We start from the raw sequence: 21,161 nt of genomic DNA, 5'->3' as shown, positions 1-21,161 counted from the left end.
TCCTTCCCAAAATATTTCTTGGTTCACTTTCATCGCAGTTTAGTCCCCAGTAGTTTTCGGTTGCAATTAGAGCGTTACAAATTTCCCTGTGGAAGGACTTAATGAGAGAGTTTGCCGGGATAGCGTGAAACATGCATCGTTAATTCACATACGTGCAAGGACTAGCGTGACGATTAGAGTCCCTCAACGATGAACTTCCTGCTTCATTATTTAAACCTCTGAATGGCCCAATTTTCTGGATGTCACTCGCATATTTTCCTTTCTTCTGACGAATGAAATCGTTGGTACGATCATCACTATGTGCTTGAAAACGATAAAATGAATCAAATAATTGATGAGCCCGCTGGTCTAGCATGATTTCTTGCACGAGTCTTCGCGTTCTATGAAGGGCGACTAGGAATAATTCTCGGTGTTCGGTGCAGTGAACAGGGACGTGCAGGTGTGAAAGCTGGAAAAATCGAGATGAAAAAACGTGGTCGATTACGGGTATCGACATTTTGGATGATATTGAAAGAATATCTTTCTAACTCTTCGATCCATGGTCTTAAGTACTTCGTGAGGGACAACCTTCATTGGACGGAAAGGTGGGTCAACCTGGCAGTATTATAGCGTTTGCTGCTCATTTCATTATTATCACATAACCTAACATCTGAAGGTAAGACAATATTGATCCTAGCTGAGTTTAAAAAAAGAAGTTTCGGAGTACATCGTTACTTAAACTTCAGGCTGCATAAACATACGCATTGGTCCATTAAAAAAAATCTCAGGCAGTAGTTGAGTAACGTTCTCAAGCAGTGGCGTAACCAGGGAGGAGTCAAGGGGTGTCCGGAACCCCCCAGAAATATAAAACTATAATTTTTCTTCATAAAAATATTGAAAAATCATGAATTTACAAAATATTTCTTTAAGAAATAAAATTTTTTCGATCGTGAAAACTGTTAAAATCAGTTAAAAACCCATTACTTAGTATCCTGTTGTTAAAAAAATTTACCCCTGGTTTTGGACCGTTCGAAATTCCTGGCTAGTTGTCAAGTATTCTAAGTGAAATAAAATTTTACTACTTCTTCTCATGTTAAATACGTAATGTGTAGGAAGTGCCACTTTAGCGCCTTGTTTGGGGCTAACCATTCACAGCTTATGGCCTTGGTAAGTTATGCATCTCAGTCTTTTTGGCCTCATAAGGGAAGTCCCTCCAGAGTGTGCACCAGATCTCGTTCAAATATGGCTGGGTGATAGGAAGTGGACATCCATTAGGCGCAGTTTTTGTTTCAGCTACCAACGCTGAATATTCTTCAAGATATTAGTGACGGAAAGTACCAGAAATGCCGCTAAATCTATGAAATTCACTGCATAACGACGCACCGTTTGTGCTCTTCGTCCCAGTAACGTAGTCTATTTTTTTGAGTCACGGGTTGTATACATTTAGGAGTTTCCTTGGTACATTCCGTCGCCAATATATTGAGAAGTATCGAATATTGGCGGCTGAAAACAAAACTACATCTCATGGGTATCTATTTTCTATCACCTAGCAAAATTTGAACGAGATCTTGTGGTTGCACTTGAGGGATATCCCTTGAAAGTAATTTCGAACGCACCGTGAAAGGGAAAAATGTAAGATAGGTTTACAGGAGAAATAGGATCGTTTTTGTGTACATTACGCAGTTTTCTTTTAAAAGCTCGAGTTACCTACTCTGGTATACTATTAAATACGATTCAGATGACATAATTAGAATATATTGAAAAGGACGCAATGCTTTTTCTCATTATCATGGCGTTTTCAGGTTGTTCTGGTTGTTGGTGTGCGGCGTGTCTTGGTACTTCTGCTCTCTCTTCTTGGTTGAAACATGGAACGTTTATGAAAATAACCCAATCAGTTTCGTTATCGAAACGGACTACCTTCGCTGGAATACTTCATTCCCCGCGGTGTCTGTCTGCGAGGAAAACAATGACGGCAGAGTCTTCGAGGTTGCTGATCAGTAATGAATTACTTTTTCCTGATGTATTAATACGTTTAAAATCTTTTTTGCAGATGAAATTCCGATTGAAATTATATGTGTGCAAATTTTCAGGCTCTTGGGCAAGGTGCATGATTACAACCTTGACGATGTCATCAAAGAAATCAGTTACTTTCGAGAAACTACCTTCTACATCAACCATTACTGCGTTGACAACATGGCATGTCCTCAAACTGGGTTACAGAAAATAGCAGTCATGGTAACAGTAAACTATTTCATAGTAAAGTATTGTGATTTTTTCCTCCATTCTGTTTGGTATCTTTTGGAAAAAGTATCTCATATCGTTTGTGGACAAATATTCCAACTGTCTAAATACATTGAATTCAGGTTATTTTGGAGAGAGAAGCAAAAATATCACTTTTGTTCTCATCAATGAATCTGACGAATATTTAATCTTTCGTAATATTTATGATACTAAACGTGATTATCCAGAAAACACGAGGTCACCATAGTTCGCACACCTTCATAGCCACTTGAGAGGCATCTTCATAGACCGTAGTCTCCCTTTCCTGCGTGCGCAGGTCTAAAAATATTTCATCAATTCTCCAAAAGTTGGTAACATCGATTTGTTTAACGCCGACGAGGCGCCAAATAATAATAATAATAATACGTCTTTATTGGGCGAGATTGGGACTAGAAAGTCTCATCTTCCATCTAACCCCTCGTCAAACAGTAAATATATGCAGTTAAATACATTGTTTAGTTGCTCATGAAATTAAATGCAGAGAAATTACATAAAAATAAGTAGAAGTTCCATTTTCAATCAACAATTAGCATTATAAGTTAACAAAGTTACTAAAATAAGGGACAAGTCGTCTCACTACGCATCGTTTTTTACCTTCTACCATCTTCTGATTTTTATTATCAAAGATAAACGACCTCCTAGCAGCATGCGCGGGATGAATTTTGCAGTATTCGAGGCGTGGGAGGGGGAGAAGCGATCGTGGAGGGGAAGGGATCGGCCTGCGGCTCTGGTATCCGCGACGCTGCGTGGGCGTTGGAATATTTTCTTCGCGGACGCGGACTCAAATTAGGCATTTTGTGGCTAAACGGTGGCAGATACGTCAAAAAGCACGAAATATTTCCCTGGAAGAACAGTAACTCGGCAAAATCTATAGGGAATGACCATTAAGTATTATATTTTTCGAATTTTGATCCTCCCCCCCTAAATTGCATTTAAGCGAGGGTCAGGGGTTCACGTACAGGTCTCAAAATTTTCAGGCCTTATTTTTGATCGGTCCCACAACTTTTTTTCATTGGGCCAGATGGATTTGAAAAAAATCGATTTTTGCGATCCGCCCAAATGTGCACGGAAGGAATGAAGGGGAATATATATTTTCCATGAAACTTACAAGAATTCAATACAAGTAGACACAGGTATTGCACTGCGTTGAAAACATTGCAGTGATTGAAATATAAAAAACGTTGAATTATAATGCAGTAATCTGGAAGCGTTGCGATGAATTTGACTCGACCATTTTTAACTTCCATGTCCTCGCATTTCCTAGTCGCTTCCGCCCCAACGTTCACGCTGCTACCATCTAAACACTGCTTTGTCATCTCAGCTGTTCTCTTTTCAGTCGGAGAAATGACGGATCAAGAAGAATAATTTTTTTCGCGTGAGGAAAGCCTTTGTAAAACGAAAATAAGGGAATACCTCACCAAGGCGCTGCTGTACTCAAGAATGCCGGGGAGTTCTGAATGTTGATTTTGACACCATATTTGAATTTGGGTCACTCTTTCAATCAAATACCGCGCCTATATTGGAACTCTGTGTGTGAAAATCCTGCTGCGAGTTTGGCATATATTGTGCTCAACCTCATAAGCATGCATCGACGATTATGTTGCAGCGATTGTAGGCGGTTGCCGAACTCACAATCTTATGATTCCTCGTGATAATAAGGAAGTGATTCATGTAAGCGTCATTTCTCATAGTCTAGCGAAGTTACATCTATTTGGTTTGGGGTCATTCACTCACAATAGGGTTGTTTCCTTCATCAAAGAAAAGGAAAGGCATTGATTGCGATTCGTTACCCACCATTATTGTATTCATAATACACAAATTATTTGATTTTAGAAGTACCGGTTTAGACGAATGGCAACGGTCAATTTTATCCTCATTTGAAAAAGGCCAGATTGGCGCCCAAGCGATGCCACTCCACGTGACGTCACAGGGACCTAGTTTCTATACGAGTAGATAGGAGTTTTACATCGTCTGAGACTACCAATGCATGCATGAGGCACAGAGCTCAGGGAAACATGTCTTAATAATCACCTATTAAAACTGCCTAAGGTCGCAAAGTTTTCTTCGTTTGATAAGGTATTAATAATCCTTATTTAAGCCAAGCGCTACATGCTAGCAGGGTACTCTGCTACCTACTAGCAGGCGTCGGTAGCCTACATCATAGCGGCACTCAAAGCCTCGCACCAAGGTGGCCTCGCACGGCGGCAGCTAGAACCAGAATGACTTCACACTGGCTTTTCCCAGCATTCATACTTAGCCGTCGCGTTTTCACGCGCTTGAAATATTTTACTTTTCATTTAATCGCGAAAAATAGATATCGTCATTAAAAAATGTAAAAGCGTGAAATACGTACTCCAGGTGTAATAATCTTTCGATTTAGGCAATAAAAATATAATAGGAAACCACCCTTTTGTCAGTCCCGAAATCACAATTCGTTGAAATAACTAGGCAGATGGAAGGGGGTTTAAGTTACGACGAAAAAAAATCTTCCTAATTCTGCCATTCTCTCATAAAAATGCGAAAGGCACCGACCAATTTTCATGAATTGGTGACGTCGTCAGAGTTTCGGTTCATTGACTCGTTCAGGGAGAACCACTCATCGAGGAAAGGAATCGCTCACAAGAGTGTGTGCATCAGTGAATCAAGCGAGGCTGTGCATTAGCTGCAGGCATTGAGAATGACGAATAAAGATTAAATTTCGGATTTCGTTTTGGAAGATAATGTAATTATTTCAACAGTTACACAGATTTTATCAGTTGACTTGAGTATCTCCCATATTTGAATAAATATTGCTTTTCTACATAATTTGCAGGAGAAAATCACAAAATTTATTCAGCTATGAATTTAAGAAGTTTCTCGAAGCCCGGAGCAGGTACTTGTTTTCAATACTTTTGTCGTAATTTTGACGGCAGAAGCATGATCATGTGGCCTTAGCTTTTCTGTGCTTAATTTCGCCCGGAGTAGCATTCGACACCTCTCAGGGAAAAGTAGGGACAATAATTCGGCGTTGTGCCGGCAGTTTTAAATATGCCATCTTTATTTTATATTTGGTAAAACATGATTCCTCATTGTAACTTTTATTACAAGTTTAAAAATATCGGAAGTTTAAGGGTTGGGTATATAAGGGTAGCTTATATTTAAAATCATGTGTGGGTTAAATGTGTGAATATGCTTTCCTGTACATAACATTTTAGAAGTTAATACTGCTTTTCCAATAGCTACAGAGATGTATGATTTTCATGTATATGGGAACTCCTTGCTTTCAGCGCCACCCAGTATTTCTTTTGGCTTTAAGCGCCATGAGTCAAGGCAGTAGCGTAATCAGAAATTTCGTTCGGGAGGGGGAGAGAGGGGATTCAAATCCAAGGGGATCCGAGGGAAAGTTTTTGGAAAACATAGTACAAAGGGTATAGAGTTTTAAACTAAATTTAATACACAATAAAAAAAATAAAAAAAAAAAAAAATAAATAAATTTAATAGTTTTCACTATTTCGAAAAAAACTTCATTCTTCATAGAATTCTGTAATGAGTTCATGATTTTTCAATATTTTGTTTTATTTTATGATGAAGCAAAGTAATTGTGTTTTTATATTTCGGCGGGGGGGGGCGGGGTCCAGACCCCCCGGACCCTCGCTAGCTGAGCCACTGGGTCAAGGTTACCTTTGGCACTATTGAATCGAAGTTCCCCAGTGGGGCCTGTGTAGTCTTGTATTTGGCTCGATACAACTGTACATCAGAAAAAAAGTGATCCTAAGATCGCTTATTTATGCATTTGCGAGAAAGTCTTTTCTTTTTAACCCCAAAGGGTTTTCTCTCGTAGTTTCAACTGTGGAGTGTAGGACGGAAGTCTGAGACGTCTTTCAGCATGACTGTCGTCTAGGGTATTGTGCGAATCTGTCTTCGCTTCCTTTTGCCTACGAAAGGAGTGCCTTGACCTCCTTCGACAGTGATCGAACGTCGTGGAAGGGTCGCCAATAGCCCTGCGTTCTTTCCCATGCAATTACAAATAAACTGGCGAAGGCAGGAATTTATATCTTCAATAGTTCAGAATCAAGGGATTACACAGAGAAGGAAACGGTTTCAATTTTTCCAGGTGAATAATATTCAGGATTTCTTCTCGGCTTCTACACCAGGTTAATTCAGTCGTATTGGCCAACGTTTCGGAAAACGACTTGTCATCCATTCTCAAGGAGTGTCACTGCCTGAATGTTCAATTTCACACTGAACCGAACCGACCGTTTGGCGTTTACAACAATAAGGCCCAGGTGTCGTTCGATTTGCTGTTGTTCTTATAAAGTTATTTACGTGATTTTTTATGTTTTTATGCAATTAATCACCGGCGTATAATATTGCTTAGATGAAAGCCGGATCTTGACGATCGGCCTTGAGATTGGAAGATAAGTTATTTTCCGAAACGTCGCGTTGGTCAAACGACTGAAATACCCTGGTGAATAGCCCGATAAGAACTCCTAAACACACAGACGAGGTCCTCGTCCATCCCAGAGAAGAAAAAAGAAAAGAAGAAGAGAAATATTTCATTAAGGCATGTCACTGATAATTTGAATAGAGAAATATATCTGCTGATTTAGAGAAAATCGTTACGATACTTCTTTTGGTAAAGCTGAAATTTTTTTGTCTTATTGTATTTTTAGTTATTATTTTTGTAAAAAGATAAATTTTGCATATTGATTTTTCAATTAAAAATTAAGAAAATATAGCGTAGGTATTTGGAATCCAATCAATTCATTTTTTCAGAAGAGAAAGCAAGAAATATATTTCAATAAACTAAAAACATGTCCATATCCGACAAATATATTGGGAGCACTCCCACGGTACTATTGCGGACAGAGCCGGGTTAAAAATGCTACCCTGCAAGGCGCCATAACAGGCTTGCAGCAAATATGTGTGATAATAACAGCCGTCAACCTTTATGAGAATAAAAAAATATGCGATCGTTGTGAGACATTTGACTACCTAGTTTCGTACTAGCATTTATCTAGGTCCGTTATTGTACGGGGGAAAAACAATGTCCTACCCATATTCGCACGGCAAAATATCTATCTTATTTCCTCTTATCTGTCGGTCATAGAAACATTGTGTGTTTCAAGGTGGATGTTCTTTGTGTGTTAAAGTAATATGTTCTTAATTGCTCAAGATGTTGATGCCATTATTGCAAAGAGTGGGAGGGTTAAAAAATGTAAAAATAAGTCTGACGTATATTAAGTACAGTGACCTGATGGGGATATTGGATGGTACTTCGTGCTGACCGCGAGTCGCTCCTTTCAGGTGAGAAGCCCATGCGAGGACGTCTTCGAGAGCTGCAGATGGAATTCGGTGGCTTTCAACTGTTGTTCGAGGTTCATCCCCGTTTACACCGAAGTCGGCACGTGCTACACGATCAACTCCCTGCATGATAGGTTAATGAATTGCTCATTTCAGCTTTGATTACTTGATATTATTTTAAAAATTGAAAGAGTATTTTACACGCCTCCTCAGCCTATATAAAATCTGGCATTGACCAGGTCCTTTCCAAGGGTTAAGTTATATTCTTTAATCTCCGCACTTTCGTTACCATAGTTGCCTCAAATTTACTTTCTCGTTTGAAAGTATATTTGAAGTAAACGGCAACCACGACTTCTATTGGATACCCCTACAATTAAGGGGGAAAAATTAGCCCATCGATTTTTAAGGACCGTAAGCGGTAGATACGTCGATACCCTCACCCCGAAGTCTAAACGCCCATTATATCACCTACTGTTACAATATGGCCCAGTAAATTAGGTGTGACGCTGTCAGGCAAATGAAATCGTATTAAGAGGTGAGCATGTGGTATTTAGGCAAAAAAAAGAACTGCAATAGTGTTGCTCAGTAAAAACCCTGTCAAATATGCATCGTTAACGATGGCTATCTGTGATCCCCATGGGTGAAGTGACGGATTCTTTTTCTACTGATCGGTCACGCATACAGAAACGCGATTACCGTGTACACTTTTGTCTTATAGGAGTAATAATTAGGAAAGTTGCAAGAAGATAGCGGGAAAGCCACTGTATTTCTAAAAATTATTTTGGCATTGGAAATGCACAGAACTTATTTTGGTATGCTATGTGTAAAATGTTAGGTGTAAGCGCTTCATTTGGATTTCCCTAAGGAGCGTGGTAACCTAATGGTTATGGCGCTTGGATTCAAATCCCGAGTGAGGCCCCAAGTAATAAGTTCTTCGAGTACGAGTTGGCGCAGAAAAATGAGCAGTCCCCCCCCCCCTTACTACTGAATGTGAGATATTCATACACCTATCGTATTCTCAAGAGTGATCTGTACCCTCACCTATCCAGAACAACCTTCGGGGATGGGTTGAGTAACTGAGTGAGTGAGTTTGATTTTTATGAAATTAGAAACAAACAGCGAAGTCGAAGAAGATCTCATTAGCCTTGGGAGATTGCCATTGGTTACATTACTCATTGTCAGTGTCAATGATAGGGGTTGAAGTTCGACTCTTAAGGCGAAGTGAACGAATTTTCTCTCCGCTTAATGGGCTCTTTCACCATTGTTTTTTAACTATCGTCGATTGCAGTAGAGTTTGAAAAATAAATGCGTATTTTTCCTTTTTTTCGAATCGACTTCAGCTTCTTCATTCTTCTCTATACCCACATCTCGAACGCCCTCAGTCTTCTCTCGTCCTCCATCCTAAGTGCCCATGTTTCCGCACAGTAAAGCGCTACACTCCATATCAGACTCTTAATTAATCTCTTCATTAAACTTTTACCTAACGATTCTCCCATAAGCCAGTAGCGGATACAAAAAAACTCAACAGGGGGGGATCGCATGAAATATCTTGAGCTACCTTTTTTTATCGTTCAACGCCTCCCTTGGTGACGCAATTCTCTTCCTGATGTCCATACTGCGGTATCTGATTTCCTCTAATGTACTACCCAAACAGTTTAATAACTCTACCTGCTCAATTTTTCTCTAATTTTACCTTGAGTCTCACCACGGTTGAATGACGTGACGAATTATTTTTCTTCCAGGGGAAAGGAGTTGTATCCTTTAATGGTGTCCAACAGGAGTACCGGTCCCGGAGTTTTGGATCTTGAAATAAAAATACCCTCCAGGGTGAGTAATCTTCCATTATCTTGCTATAGTACTTGTGACGATTTGCGTAAGGCGTGCATAGCCGATGTAATGCAGCCAAGTGTTTTAAAGTGTGTGCCTGCCATTTCCTATGCACCTATTCCACAGAGGATGAATATATATGTATCCCTGCTCTGTGACTTATCCAGTGGAAGATGACTGGAGCGATATGTTGGTTACAGTACAGAAACAAATGAAAGTGCCTTACTTTTATCCTTGGTTCACCTAAATTCGAGTACTCATCATTATCAAACTTTTGTCACACGATGCAGATGTTATTCAGCGGCTACAAGAAAGAGAGACACAAACCAACCTCATCCGTACGATCAAAATCATTTACTCATAAAATTATTTTGAAATCAATTAAGGCCAAAAGCTTACAAAACATATCCAAGTTATTAATGAAATTACTCATGAAGAGTCTTTAAATCCCTTTCTACGTATTTATGGATGCCATAGTTATAATAATGAGGCCAAAAATAGAAGTGACTGCAGAATAGAAAGCTAATGAATAAATAAAAATTGCTGTTATACAGACTGTCCCACAGGTCGTGTCATTTTTTACCTTTAATTTTAGTAACTTTGAATCGAGCAATATTCATTTCTTATGTTTTGTTGAGTGCAAGCAAAAGTTTACAATTATGACTTTTTGACCTCACAATGTGGGTCCAAACCAAAATGTTGAATTTGCCTTATGGGATTTCAATGTTAAAAAAAGTCGAAATAGAAAAAAGTCTGAATTTCATTGACCAAGATGTCAATTCTTATGTTTTCAGACTCAAGAAACCCGAAAATAACACTTTTATTTACGAAAATTCATCCGTTGACCCATTAAAGTAACCGTCAAGGTCATAAGCGTAGCAAAAAGAATAGCATACCAACAAAGGTGTCGTTCCATGGGTTTTATAGGGTGCCCAAGTCATTGGTATGGTCCAAATACCCGTATTATTCACTAGTTGACCTCCAAGGTTAATACAGATGTCAAAGGTCATAGAGGTAAACGTCCGGCCATCGTGACAACCAACATGTCGAACCATGTATTGACGATTAAGTTCTCTTGAACTTAGCAAGGAAGATATACAGAGACTCTATCGCTTATTTAATTCTATAAAAACAACACTGTTCGGGCCGGAACAGCCTTATGTCTTCTTTTCTTTCATTTGAATTTCCCTCCTTTCTTCTTTTTTCCCGCCTGCCTTGGTTTTTTTGTTTTGTGCCGTACTTTTTTGCCTAAAGAGGGTTTGAGTAGCCCCGGAAGAATCGTGCAGGCCTGGCACCAGGAGTCGTTCATCTGTGTCCAGGCGAAAGGGACGCATCTTCATTCGCCTGATGTCAAAGGCGAAGGGGACGGCTTTTATCTCACCGAAGCTCGGGCGAGGAGCGAGTGATCAACGGACGCCAAGGTAAGGCGGGATTCTTATTTTTTTTCCACCCCCGTCATTTCTTCCGTTCACTTTATTTAATTCTTTGGTTTCCAGTCCCTCATTTCTCTTTCTAATTATTTTCGTCGTAAACGTAAAGGCCAAGTTCCGGCCCTGCATGACTTGCATTTCGGGCGGGACGCCACGACCCCGTGACGCGACAAACACAATACCGTAATATTTCTGGAAACACTAAACAAGTCGAGGCCAGAGAGTGGACATCAGGGGGGGGGGGCGAATTAAGAATTGTTTTGGGGGAGCCGGGGTACATTTCTCACCTTGGTGGAAGGCAGCACCTGGTTCGATTGCGTACGCAAGTGGCTTCGAGATGAGGACCCTAGAAGCCAAGGCTTACTAGTGCAATTTTTATAATTTCGCGGATAAGTGCAGATGATAGTCGGTAGGATACACTATATTGTTGTGACCAAGAGATACAAGAGAAACACTGATGAGTACATGAATATTGATTCATCGATGCACTCTTATTCCTTTGTTACAACGATATTGTATACCCCACCAATCATTAATCTGGTACTCCGTTATTAATTATTAGGGGACACAAGCGAATCACAGGTAAGTACATATATGTAGGTTTCAAATTGCTACAACAATATTGTGTACTTCATCAGCCGTCATCCCCACTTATCACCAATATAAAACAATACACTTTTACCGTTTTGGCTTTCAGGGTCCGCAGATACTCATATCAATTATTTTTTTAAATTTTTTGTTGATATGTCGAAATAAAAAGTAGCATTGGAGAGCCTCGTAAAAAAATACCATCCTTCAAATTTTTCTAGAGATTGCGGGGCAAACCTCCCCGCCGCCTCTTGAAGTGGCTTGCAGGGTAGTATGTATGTACTTGAGAAAATGAAGCATGGACGTTAGGGCGGATCGGAAAAATCGATTTTTTTCAAATCCATCTGGACCAGAAAAATTGTGGGACCGATCAAAAATAAGGCTTGAAAATTTTGAGACCTCTACGTGTACTCCTGACTCTCGTTCAGATGCAATTTAGGGGGGAGTGTCAAAATTCGAAAAATATAATAGTTTATGGTTAATCCCTATGGATTTTGCCGAGTTAGTGTTCTGCTAGGGCAAACTTTTCGTGCATTTTGACGTATCTGCCACCGCTTAGCCACAAAATGCCTAATTTGAGTCCGCGCCCGCGAAGAAAATATTCCAACGCCCACGTAGCGTCGCGGATACAAGAGCAGCAGGCGTCCCCTCCCCGCTCGCTTCTCCCCCTCCCACGCCTCGAATGCAGCTAAATTTATCCCGCGTGTGCTGCTAGGAGGGCGTTCATCTTTGATGATATAAATCGGAAGATGGTAGAAGGTAAAAAAGGATGCGTAATGAGACGCCTTGTCTCTTATTTGGCGCCTCGTCGGCGTTAAACAAATCGATGTTACCAACTTTTAGAGAATTGAAGACTTTTGGGGGTTTGCCTCCCCCGTCGGAGGATTAGCAAAATAAAATTTCCATTATAATCGATTGCTTTCCGAGTGAAAAGTAGGTACACCCGCGAAAAATTATATGCATTAGTATAAAGGCCGTTTTACACGGGACACGGAATTGCGCAGGTTAGAGCTGCATTAATTTCTAAAATGGCGTGGAATTACGTGAATGCATGAACGAAATTAGAACAGGGGCTATTTTGCCGTCTCGCATTCACGCATTCTCGCATTTGTTCTAGCAATTCACCGCTTTACACGACGCAATTTGGATTGCGCCTTCGCACGTACGTCAGATTGCGCAATTCCGTATACCGTGTAAAACGGCCTTAAGATATGTAGCTTAAATAAAAGTATTTTTTCAAGGAATAATCTCATAAACTATTGTCACAACTTGGTTTGTCCCCCCTAGACCATGGCTTGCCGTCCTCCCCTAGTTATGATCCTGGGTACGCCCTTGAAATGAAGGACATTGTTCGGCCTCTCCCATTAGGTTCACCTTCACTCGGCCGAGGAGGTGCCCTTCCTGAATTCCCCCGAGGGCACCCAGGCCTTGGAGGGTGCGCAGGTCGTCAAGCGCTTCGCGGTGCGCGAGGTACGCAACGAAGAGGACGTGGAGTGGGTGGATGCGGAGCTGCGCAGGTGCCGCTTCCCGTGGGAGGTCGTGGAAACCGCGTACGACCACTACTCGTACGGCGGGTGCGTGGTGCACTGCCGGGTGCGGCACCAACTGCAGAAGTGCAACTGCACCCCACCGCTCATCCCTGGAGCCGGTGAGACTGGATTTTTTTATGCACGCTTTTCCTAAACTTGCTTCGTCTATTTGTCTCTTCCCAGAGATGCCGACTTACGAAAAATTCCCATACTCGGATCGGCTCGAAATTCTGCACGCTTGCTTGCTAATGATGACAATACATTATTGAATTATCAGATTTTTGAAATTTATTTCCATTTTCTCTAATTAATTAACTAATTTAATCTACGGAAAAATAGTTTTAACTTTTCTCAATATTTTTTTTTTCGAAATTTATTTCCCATAGGTCCTGAAAGTACGTGCAACATGTCCGGTCTTCTTTGCCTGACCAAAGTTATCGGTAAGAATATCCAAGTCAATAGCTATTAGGGAAATCATAAAATAACAATACGAGGACCTTTGATGAGAGATATGATTTTATTGATAATTGTTAATGGCAAAGTTTTTGCGGATTTGATTTTATGGCTTTTGCCGACCAATGATTATAAGTCATCTTATTTCAATCCTCTGGATTCTAAATTCTATTTCATAAACAGCTCTGTAAGATGTGTTTGGCAATTTTCGGAGAACTCTGAAGTACCTACTCCTAATTTCATATCTATTCTGTACCAATTGGTCGTTCGGAGTTTTTATTCGTCCTTCGTACATCATCGCCTCAAAATCTTTTTTTTTAGCCAACCGGCACGACAGCATTTTTATATTTCGAATCTCTTCTAAAATTAGGTAAATCATTTATCGTTCGCCAAATTCTCCGTTATTCTGTTTTTTTCTTTTTTTAACCTAGCGAAGAAGTACTATGAGAGAGAATAATCAGTGGTTAATAAAAAAAATTATTTTATTGTTCATTGGAATAAATACCTTCAGATTGAATTGCTTTCCGCAAGAATGGGACGTGTTCGAATTTGGCTCTCACATTTTTCAGGAAAACTGGCAGTGTTGAAATCTGAATGGAATGAGGCTAGGAATGGAATCTACTGTCCTTGCTTTCCCAGCTGCGATGAGATAGAAATCGACACAATCGAAGAATACGCTACCAGGTGAGTGCGACGGAAATATTAGGCCCGTTTCATGCTTAGTATATTCATTGGCCGCGTCCATGAGAGTGTTTATGGTGAAGACGCAAACCTATAAAATTTTATGTACCTAATTCATGCCTAGTTGAAATACTGGGGATATCACAAGCTTTAAAGATGTTTTTGGTGTGGAGAAAATTTCACATGGTGTATAGAACTATGGGGTGTGTATCAACGCATTCGGATACAGCATCGAATCTAAACAATGGGCAGATTGCAACAATAGTGGGAGCGCACAGACGATAACAAACGTCGGGCGGTGCAATCGGTGGCTTGAGTAAGGCCATCATCCGTCAGGAGTATTCGAAAGGAATAGTAACGAGGTGCAGTGGCGCAGCAAGGGGTAGAGTTTTGGGGGATCAAACCCCCCCCCCAGACCTCAGAGAAATTTTTAAGTTTAATCCATTTCACATAATTGGATTGCTATTAATTATAGAATAGTGTAAGGATTAATAAAATATCCCTCAGTAAGCCGTAAAATTCATGATTTTGAACCATTTATCTTAAAAAAAATTCTGGGGGAGGGCCCCCGCACCACCTACTTACCCTGGCGGATACTCCATGCCCCCCAACCCTATTAGCTGCACCTTAAACCCCTCCCGTGGCCTTAATTCCTAGCTGCGCCCATGACGTGGTGTGTTCAGAAAATAACAGGAATTAAATTTTTAAATATTTATCGCGAGTTTGGAGAGGCCGTTTGTCTATTGTTTTTTATTTTGTTATTATTTTATTTATTTATGACATACCCTGAAGTATTATAAAATATTCAGCCGTTTTCATTGCATGCTTTGCCTGTGGCAGCCGCTAAGACATTTAAGACTCGGCGACGATTTATGAGCTCGGCGATTTTCTGCTCGCACTTCATAGATGCTTCGTGAATGTTTGGCCAAAAACAATACTGTAACGATGCCCCAGCCTCCATAATAGCTAGATATGGCTCTGTCTGACTTTTTTATTTCCAAAAATGAAAAAAATATTTAAGGACCGTAGTTTTACAACCATAGACGACATGAAAATAAATCGCTGACAGAGCTAAAGGCTATCCCAAAGATCGAATTTAAGAAGAGTTTTGAGGGATGTAGGAAGCTCTAGGTAAAGTGCATGACATCCAATGTGAACTGTTTGGACGGGGACAACATTAATGTAGATGAAAAAAATAATATTAAAAAAAAATTTCCGTTATTTTATGAACACGTATGTCGTTACGTATGTCGTTATCACCAACCTGAAAATGGGGACTGTCCTGACCAATTCATTCCTCTTCACGGAAGGGAAACAACCGCTATAATGCGACGAATGTGTCTCTTATTTTAGTGTGCGACTTATCCTGACGGAGTGTGATTGGTATCAATCCTCTAAAATTAATTAAGGAGCCTTAAGGCCTGGTTACACGGAACATTTACACGTACGAGTTGATGTGTGAATGCATGAACGATTTTGGTGGACCGGAACGTAAAACGTATGATTGAATGAACCTAATTAGAACAGGTTGTATTTTCCGTTCATGTGTTCGCAAAAGTTTGTTTCGTCTTTTACAGGGTGGTTACACGGTGCATTGTCGTATTCATTCACGTGTCCATACATTTAGACATTAATTCGTAGGTGTTAATGTACCGTGTAACCAAACCTTTAGAAACAATCTTCGGCGATTCTCCGAACTCTCTCACTTAAAATTTTAAGAGAAATTCAATTCTTTGTAAATCATAAAAGTAATTATAACAATAATAATTGATATTTATAATAAACTTCCGTGCTTAAACACAGTGTCTAGTATTGATGTATTTAATGATTCATATTAATAAGGGATAAAATAATATTTTATACTATCTCCAATGAATCACCTATTGAGATCGGCGAATTTGTCTCTTATTTTAGTATTTGAATTATCCTGACGGAGTGGTAAGTATCATTCCCCTCTAATGAATGATGGAGCCTTAACTGAAATCAATTTTGACCCTAGTTAAATCAAAATGAACGCATCCATTGGTGCACCCGGAAACCAACTTACGTATACTCCAGCATCGCAGTGACATTGAACTGTAGGAGATCATTCAAGATCCTGCTTGGTTTTATTGGTGCTCTGAAAGGCAGTCATGATTGATTACATTGAGCCTGAGGAATGCAATTAAATTAAAAAAAAAATCATTGATGAGAGTATAGGAATTGTGGGGAACGAATTCTAATGGGCGGCCGTCAGAGCGAGTGGATGGTGTGGATTTAAGTAGGAATGAATAATGCCATACTAAAGCTCAAAAACACATCTGGCTCGAAGGTTGTCTCTGCGCGCTAATATTATGTGCTTTGATTGTCCCTTCAGATATTCACTTCAGATATTCCTAGTTTGTCGTAATCTATGTTTGTAGACATTCGGGTTGATTAAGACTTCACTTTTCTGCGAAATTGTCGCTCATTAATCACTTTCTGAAACCAAATTTGCTAAGTCAACACCTCGTCTGCTCGTTTCCATAATGCTGGGACCGCTCTCTTTAGTTCACATTCCCAGTACCTGCTCGATGTCAGACAAGAAACAAACAACTGTCAAACCTTCGATTAGAAGATTTTGGATTGAGATAGAGGCTTCGTTCTTGCCTCTCTGTGTACTCTATTCGAGAATGTCTTTAGTGACATTTGTGTTTCCATTTGTTACAATCAGGGCTGAAATGAGACCTTGGGCGGGGTCGTATCGTGTGAGATTGATGAATGTTTTTCGCATTACTAAACTCTACACGCACTAGAAACACTATTCGAAGGAGTTAGCCTTGACAATGATAGTGAAGTGATGCTGAATTCTGCATATAGGATCGATTTTTTTAAAATTTCAAAATGTCACGGAATCGTATTGGTTCTATGCTCGTAAGCCCGTAGGGAGTTTTTTTAAAATGGCATTGGGGTCCGACATGAGGTGAAATGGAAGAGCCATTTAAATTATTTCTCAAATCCTTTCAGTATGGTATAGTTTCGCTTAGTTGTAAACTTTATGGGTTAAGTCGTGCCAATACTTGCCCGAAATTTTATATTACCAAGAAATTTTTTTTGCGGTGGATTTTTTCTTATAAACTCAAGTACCTAAGATTTTTTTGAGTTAATTTTTTATTTATGTGGCTCATGGGATGACGCACTCGAGCAAAAGTTTCATCGCGGAATCTGGAATTTTTCTGGTTCTCATCAGAGTACAATTTTCCTTTTTTGGTGATTGTATGACGTGCACAAAGATTATATGCACATGAATGCACGCTTTAATGGCTTCAGTTATCTATTTTCTATTTCATAAAATCGAGTTGGTGTATGTAATGGGTAAATGAGAATTTTCCACTTGAATTACTGACCCTTGATATCAGAAAATTTTGAGCTTTGTTTTGCCGTGTTCTAATTTTCACAGTTATGTTTTCTCATTACATTTTAAGGACTCCTGGAAGAACTCGCCATGTAAGAATGATAATGGATCGGCTACCCAGTGAGCGATTCTTGAGGCATGTTGTCCGTGGGAAATTGGATTTGGTTGGTGAGTTTTTTCTTTGCACTTGCCTAATATTGCAATAGCTTCTTGTGCTTTTGTGATTTTATTATATTAAGGTGCACTAGTAAATATATTTGCAACTGCAGGTTCTTAGTTCATTTTCGAAGTCGTAAATTTGGGATTTGCAAATCCTTCATCGACACTGACACTTATTGGTAGTTTTCAAATAAATGTATGACAGTTTTTGGATTCAAAATAATGCAACACAGATTTACCGGTAACAGTATTTTCGTGAAGGTCGATACATAGGAAGCAAATGTTTATGAAGGATTTATAAACGTTTATATTAGAAACAAATCCGAAAAGTAGCTTTTTCTGGTGAAAACTCCAAAATTGTGCATTGGCTATAATCACGAATCGAAAGTCTTTACAATTTACTATGTATGCGATTTTTTTGCCCCAATTATGTAATTTATCACAAATTTCATTAATTCCACGCAAAGCTAACCATATCTACTGCCGGCGTCAAAATGATGTGCCGCTGTACTTTGCAAATTTATATCTGGGCTTCAGTGCATGCCATAACAATATATAATACGTCATTTTAAAGGAAATTTATTCTCAATTCTAATTAATTTTTTATTTTATGAAAAATCCAAAACTCAAGACATGCGAGTGCACTCCGCGTACCATAAAATTAGCCGTTTTGTCAACTTCATGAAATTTGTAACTCAACCCATGTAAAACTACTGCGTCTACAACATTCGTCTTCCACAATAAGTTGCAAAATGTAGATTAATAAAATGCCTTTTGTGTATTTTTAGAACGCATATTTTATAGTATAATAACGAAAATGTTTAAACACTATATAGACCTACAGTTTACCCTGAAAGAAAAAAATAAAGTTAATAGAAACACTTCCTAATTTATTTGCTATTTTTCTATGATCCGAAAATACATGCTTGTTATGTAGTTTACATTATACATGGGCAATAAAAAAATACACAGGAGCGAACGAATGCTGCGTTGCCACGTCTTGCGCGCAAAACTTTGCTTCCCGTTAACCAGCACTGGCCCTGCGCAGCCCCGTTTGGCAACATGACATTAATAGAAATTATTAACATTCACAAACATAAATATATCTATTGATTATGGATCATAGAAAAATGGCAAATAAATTAAAAATGTTTCTATCGATTTTCTCTTACGGGGTAAACTGTAGGACTAGATAGTGTTTAAACATTTTCGTTATTTTACAGCAAAATATGCGTTATAAAAATACGCAAAAGGCATTCTATTAATATAAATTAATGTTTGCAATTTATTATGGAATATTAATGTTGTAGACACAATAGTTTTCCCTGGGTTGAGTTACAAAGTTCATGAAGTTGACAAAACGGCTAATTTTATGGTGCACGGAGTCATTTATTGCACTCGTGTGTCTTGATTTTTGGATTTTTCATAAAACAAAAATTAAATCAGAACTACAAATAAAGTCTCCTTTATAATGGCGTATTATTCATTGTTACAGCATGCACGTAAGTCTAGATATAAATTTGCAAATTACAGCGGCACATCATTTTGACGCCGACAGTAGGAAAAAGAAGTTGCTCCCAATGTAACAATGCAAACCTATGCAATACTCTGTATCGATGTTGAAGAATGTCCACCATATCGTTGTCATGGAATTAGAAATAAAAGCAAGCTAGTTTTGAGCTCAGAGGAAATGTATGCTAGAGCGGTGTTTCAGTAACCAAAAGGCGATGCCAATGAAAGAGCCTCAACTTCTCTATTATAAAGGGAAAATGGTAACAGTTACCAAGGTAAATACTTGGCATGTTTCCATTATATGTACATTTAATTTTTTAACTTATGATATTACTTCTTCATCGTGGACTTTGAATTTTATGCATGTGAAGTTTCACATCGAGGTAAGCAACTTGAAATCAAACGCTATCGCCGTAGTCAGCCAATCAGTTCCGTAATGGACTTAGCATTTTTATTCTTGGTTCCGCTTGCAGAAACCGATTTTCAAACTTGTATGTGTTTCCTCTGAGGTTATGGGCTATCCAAATATCATGCTATCCATCCTCATAAAATGATTTTTTTCTTTGCCCGCTACATCGTTCTTATTTGTTTGTGACTGGGGTTTGCATATAATTACAAGTGTTATAAGGTAACCAATACTAAGGGCATATGTTCAAAGCTAGGAAATCTAAATATCTACTCAATTTATACGCAAGATAGACTAACTTCTCTCCACTTAAAGCTACTGGACTTGACTGGTCTGAAGGACTGGATTTTCTATCTTCGGACTTATTCTCTTTGCCCAATAAGTACCTCAACCTAATTTTTCCATACCAGGGTTTATTTCAAATATCTTTGCGACTTTGAGGCAGGGCCAAGTTTTTTTTAAATTTCTTGAAGGCTAGGGGGCACTTTTTTAAAAGTGTAGAACAAATATTGTAATAAAATATTGATGTAAATGAATTATAAATACTACTTTAGTTGTTTTTTTCATGTACGCACTTAAGCTTTGATATTATAGATTATCAAGGTAACACAAAATGAGCAACACTATTTGTAAAGCATCATTTATTATTATTTTGGATGGTAGCCTCAAACAGGTTATCCTTCGCGGCTACCTAAAATTACTCAATTTTGCTATTGTCATGTAATTTGTGTGTGGAGTAATAAAATTATTATTTATTATTATTATTACTTTTAAAAACTGAAACTGACTTCCTGAAAAACTAATCAAAATGCGATAGGCGGATCCTAGCCTCCTAGGATCCTAGTCCTTCGTTTCCATTCGATGTCTAACAAGGTCATTCCCTCAAGTGTCACCGCCAGATCTCGTTCAAATTTTGCCTGGTGGTAGGAAATGGATAACCATGAGGTTCAGTTTTCGTTTCAGCCGCTGACGCTCATATTTTTCGAGATATTTGCGACGTAAAGTACCAGAAAAACAACCAGATTTATGCTACCCACATCACAACAATACACCGCCAGTGTTGCACAAAGGTTAAGAAAAGACTTAGCTGTTTCACAAAATAAAATATATTTGCGACCGGTTTCGATACAGCGTATCATCATCTGGCAATTACAAGTATCATAAATGCTTGCCTTTACAGCGTTGCTGGCGCTCATGATAAATGCGATGGTGGTTGGCGTAACATGGTGAAACTCCTTCATGATGCACAAAGGTTAAGAAAAGACTTAGCTGTTTCACAAAATAAAATATATTTTCGACCGGTTTCGATACAGCGTATCATCATCTGGCAATTACAACTATCATAAATGCTTGCCTTTACAGCGTTGCTGGCGCTCATGATAAATGCGATGGTGGTTGGCGTAACATGGCGTAAAATGTTTTCAGCGCTAACCTGCACAATGACATGCCCCGTGTAAAACGGCCTTGGGGGCTATTGTTGTGCTATGAGTTGCATATATTTAGGCGTTTACTGTTACTTAAGCCGTAAATATCTCGAAAAATATTTAGCGTTGGCGGTTTAAACAAAAACTGCCCCTTATGTATATCCATTCCCTATCACCAAACAAAATTTGAACGAGATCTGATGGTGACACTTAAAGGACTTGCCTTCTAAGTCTTTG

At 39.0% G+C, this 21,161-nt stretch overlaps 2 protein-coding genes across 2 annotated transcripts in view; both read left to right on the top strand.

Annotated features, from left to right (window-relative positions):
- LOC124158759 (cyclin-dependent kinase 12) overlaps positions 1-7,608 on the top strand; it is a 97,646-nt gene extending 90,038 nt beyond the window's left edge. The window contains exon 15 of the transcript XR_006864867.1: positions 7,546-7,608. The gene's annotated coding sequence lies outside the window, so the exon portion shown is untranslated. The remainder of the gene's footprint in view (positions 1-7,545) is intronic.
- LOC124159679 (acid-sensing ion channel 4-B-like) overlaps positions 1-21,161 on the top strand; it is a 39,544-nt gene that overhangs the window by 13,504 nt on the left and 4,879 nt on the right. Inside the window, exons 2-9 of the mRNA XM_046535589.1 lie at positions 1,782-1,976; positions 2,070-2,214; positions 7,546-7,676; positions 9,285-9,369; positions 12,756-13,035; positions 13,303-13,356; positions 13,939-14,053; positions 17,494-17,591. Coding sequence (XP_046391545.1) covers positions 1,782-1,976; positions 2,070-2,214; positions 7,546-7,676; positions 9,285-9,369; positions 12,756-13,035; positions 13,303-13,356; positions 13,939-14,053; positions 17,494-17,591 — 1,103 coding nt within the window. The remainder of the gene's footprint in view (positions 1-1,781; positions 1,977-2,069; positions 2,215-7,545; positions 7,677-9,284; positions 9,370-12,755; positions 13,036-13,302; positions 13,357-13,938; positions 14,054-17,493; positions 17,592-21,161) is intronic.

The sequence above is a fragment of the Ischnura elegans genome, chromosome 5, assembly GCF_921293095.1.
Source record: "Ischnura elegans chromosome 5, ioIscEleg1.1, whole genome shotgun sequence".
Lineage (NCBI taxonomy): Eukaryota > Metazoa > Arthropoda > Insecta > Odonata > Coenagrionidae > Ischnura > Ischnura elegans.
Note: the sequence above shows the minus strand (reverse complement) of the source record. Positions and strands in the feature narration are given on the sequence as shown.